The 4,254-nt window shown below is 34.5% G+C and overlaps 1 protein-coding gene across 1 annotated transcript in view; it reads left to right on the top strand.

The window, feature by feature from the left end:
- The first annotated feature begins 257 nt into the window (after positions 1–257).
- Positions 258–4,254, top strand: part of LOC106870975 (PAX-interacting protein 1) — a 51,887-nt gene continuing 47,890 nt past the window's right edge. The window contains exon 1 of the mRNA XM_014917220.2: positions 258–531. Coding sequence (XP_014772706.1) covers positions 421–531 — 111 coding nt within the window. The 5' untranslated portion in view covers positions 258–420. The remainder of the gene's footprint in view (positions 532–4,254) is intronic.

Genomic DNA, 4,254 nt, shown 5'->3' with positions numbered 1-4,254 from the left:
GGCCGAAATAAGATTAAGATTAAGATTAATGTAATATAAAGCTGAAAAAAAAAAAAAAATTTAACACCAAATATACAGTGCGTGTGTTTTTATTGGCTAAACTGGCAATATGACCGTCCCCAAGTACAACAACATATATATATATATATATATGTGTGTGTGTGTGTGTCAATTTCAAATGGAATGAAACCTCTTACACTGCTAAAAAGAGTAAATAGAAATTACACGAATATGTTGTATTAATAATTCTTCAATTGTTACTCAGGATCATCAGAATAATAAAACTCCAAACAAATAACATAATTTATTTCAACGCCGACTTTTACCAAGCAACTACTGTCTGTATAAGTCGACTAACGAGAAAGAGCGAGATTTTGGCGATTTAGCGGGAAAATAACCACATTGTTGCCGGCTGCAGCGATGACGGTCGACACAAACAAGGATAATTCCAAAGCCGCTATGGCCTTGGAACCACCGGAACGTTTGTTTAAGGATGTTACCTATTATATTGTCGGCAACATCAGCGAAGAGGTAATAATTGTATTTGGTCAATTATTTTATTTTATCAGCCCTAAGTATTGCAATCAACAAGAGTTCTGGTTTTGCTGTCATTTCTCTCTCTTTTTACTCCTCCCCCTCCTTCAGTAATTTATATACACCGCCGGTGCTCGCTACTAGATGCATTGTGGCCATAAAGTCAGGGATCAATTTATAATGCAATCTAACTACAAACTGAATTAACTTTAATTTCACCACCGAAGTTGTATTATCGATTTTTATTTTATATTACTTTGACATTAATACTTCGGTTGAGCGATAGGACAGCACTTATTATTAATTTTTTTTATTTGTAGCTTTTAAAGAGTAGAAAAATGAAAATTAAAACGATGTGTCACTAAAGCCATGTATATATATATATGTATATTAATATGTAGCTGTACTTCCTTTAGTTAAAATTTTATTTTAAAGCAGTTAAAAGTTTACTTTTGATTTATCAATAATTTAAACTTGTTTTTTTTAATGATCTGATCCAAGTTATAGCTGGTTATTTTGAGGTGATCAGCAACAACCCTGTTGAAATACCTTATATAATTTCGACTGATTTCTTTGAAGCGAAGATATCTATCTATACACACACACACACACATATATATATGATTATTTTAGTAAATTAGCTAATAAAATAAAATATTTCGCAGTTAGACAGCAAAAGACATTTCTATAAATTTCTTCCAATCAACCCTGCTTTTCCCATCTAAAATGTCACTTATTTTACAAGAGATCTTGGCGATCTTTCTTCAGAATTTCCTACTATCTTTCTCTCTGGTTTTTAATTTGAATAAAAATTGTATGATTAGTGTTTATAATAAATCAGTTATGGAAAATCGTAAACCCTGTAATATTATTGTTGAAGATGTTGAGATGTGTTTTACATGTGAATATTTATTCACGCTTCATTTGTGCTGAATCTTTTAAAGTGTGGAGATTCTATATTTTTTCATGTGAAATATTTCTACCGATACGTTTTTTTTTATCATCTTGATATATAGCTTCTTTAATTTCATAGAATCTTAAAATATATATATAGTGCGTAGATTTTGTTCAGAGAACGTAAGGGTAAAATAAAAGTACAGATAATATTTTCTTCATAATGAAAAGAATATTAAAAGTAGTTTTCATGAAAATAATTAAACAATTGTATTTAGGAAGATTTATTGGATACATATGTAAAAATATAAAGCAAAAATACGAATATAGCTTTATTTTATTTTAAGAATTCGAACTGCATAAACTGGTTACTAACTTGATTGCATAATATTAGTTTGCTTGAGAAAGAACTATATTGCGGTGTTAGTCTCTGACAAAAATGTCCAAGTTAAGATTTATAAAACGAAACCATTATTATTGTTGATTGGCAGAAACGTTAGAGTGTTGGACAAAATACCTTCCAGTATATAGTTACCTCCCTTCACTTTCAGAGTTCAAATCTCACTGAGGTCAACTTTGCTTTTTATCCTTCCATGGGAGGGGGCGATTTCATAAAGTATCGGTCATGAATTGGAACCGATCACATCGATTATTCCCTCCTTCTACGATTTGTAATTTTGTACCAATGTTAGAAATCAAATAGTGTTAATATTATTAGGGTAGACAATTGAAAAAAACAAACAAAAGAAAACATTGTGGTAGTTCTGAGATCAAATCTAGCTGAGACCAACGTGGCTTTCATACCGCCAGAATCGATACAATGTGCAATTGTAATATATAGAGATCGATTTACTCAATTATGTTTTCTGGCCTTCTGTTAAACTAAGAAATCATTGGGCCAGTCAGTATCAGAAGATATCTTCCCCTCTCCGTCTCGAGTCTCACAACTTACCATGTTTCTACTTTTTCGGTAGGATTCATTGAATAATTGGAAAATATATTCGTAACTGAATCAAAAATTGTTGACAAAATATTAAAATGTGATAAACTCAACAATTTATATTTTAAGTGCGGATCCACTGCGACTTAGTTTTGTTTGAAAAACTTGAAAGGGCACCTCAGCTTTTATCGAATCCTTGACGTTTACGTTTAAGGGTAGAGAAAGCGATGCTGGTTGTCGAAACTATAGCTTTGGTTCTCAAACATATCTAGAGAACCAGCTTCTGTTGTTATTGTAGTTTAGCCTCGAGTCAGTCATGATCGAACAGATCAATGATCAAAGTCATTCCAACCGTGACAATCTTGAGTTTTTGTTTATCTAGGACTACGTTGTCCAAAGTGTGTATTTTTTTTAAACAGTAGTGTGATCGGAGGAAAATTTGGCTACTATTTTTAGCTGTTCGACCGTCCAGGCAGACATTCCCTTCTTTGGTCTTCTTCTATATTTATTTGTTTACCTCTTGTTCTGTCCTGATCAAGCTGACATATGATCTAAAAAGCACTCCAACAGTGTCCATCTTTTCAGATACAGTTGCGGGTTATTCGATTTCTTAACAAAAGTAGAGAATGCTACACTTGCTAGAAATCCAGCAAGTTTAGCGACCTTGTAAAGGTTCCCAGAAGGTGATATCGAACTTGGGTTAGGTCCCTCTGTTCCTGATGTCAGAATGTATAATTTATTTATATTTTTTACTTTAAATGTTCATACTCTACTTTATAATTCATCATGGTGTGTTTCTTATTTTATATAACCATTGCAGATCAACATCATTATCATAATCCTTCACTTTATATTTACTTTTATATCCCAGATTTGTTGTTTTGCCCCACTTCAGCGTTGATGGAACAGATCTGTGATTGAAAGACGTTCCAACTGTGAAAATTGTGAGGGTTTGTGAAGGCCATGGCTGCAAGCCACTTCAAGACTGAGACAGATAATTTTAAAAAATGTACCCTCACCTTTTTAAGAAAGTAAATTGTGATTTATGGGAGATTTAGCTGCTATTTATAGCAGGTCGAGTGACCTTGTGAAGATTCCATATCGTATTTCAGGAATATTGGTTTTGGTTCAGTTCCTACAATGTATGTGTGGGGTGGTGGTGGTGGTGGTGGTGGTGGCAGTGGCATTTTGTATGTGTGTGTGACCAATGCAGCCCCATTTCCTTTTCAGAATTTCTTGATTGATGGGAGTTTGGTTTGTTCTATCCTGCAGACTTCTGTTTGAAATGTCTGGCTACCAGATCTTGAGGATGTAGTGCAGGCATTTGTTGACAAAGGTCTATAGATTATTTTGTGGCTTTGTTGACCCTCCAAGTTTCTGACCTGTAAAGAAAGTAGAATGTTTCATGGTATTCTGTGCACTCTTGAGTTCAGATCTTGCCAATGTCATCTTTGCCTTTCATACTTTCAGGGTTGATAAAGAAAGAAGTACCAAACTAAAGCAGAACTATAAGAATACCAGATTGGTTACTTTATGGTACTTCTGGTATTTTGTATTTTAATAAACTTGCTACATGGCAGTGAAACATGGGCTGTAACTGCTGAGGACATACGTAAGCTCGCAAGGAATGAAGCCAGTATGCTCCGTTGGATGTGTAATGTCAATGTGAATACCCGTCAGAGTGTAAGTATCTTGAGAGAAAAGCTGAACATTAGAAGCATCAGTTGTGGCGTGCAAGAGAGACGATTGCGCTGGTATGGACATGTGGTGAGAATGGAGGAGGATAGCTGCGTGAAAAAGTGCCACACCCTAACAGTTGAGGGAACCCGTAGAAGAGGTAGGCCCAGGAAGACCTGGGCTGAGGTGGTGAGGCAAGACCTTCGTAC

The sequence above is a fragment of the Octopus bimaculoides genome, chromosome 5 (genome assembly GCF_001194135.2).
Source record: "Octopus bimaculoides isolate UCB-OBI-ISO-001 chromosome 5, ASM119413v2, whole genome shotgun sequence".
Taxonomy (NCBI): Eukaryota; Metazoa; Mollusca; class Cephalopoda; order Octopoda; family Octopodidae; genus Octopus; species Octopus bimaculoides.
Note: the sequence above shows the minus strand (reverse complement) of the source record. Positions and strands in the feature narration are given on the sequence as shown.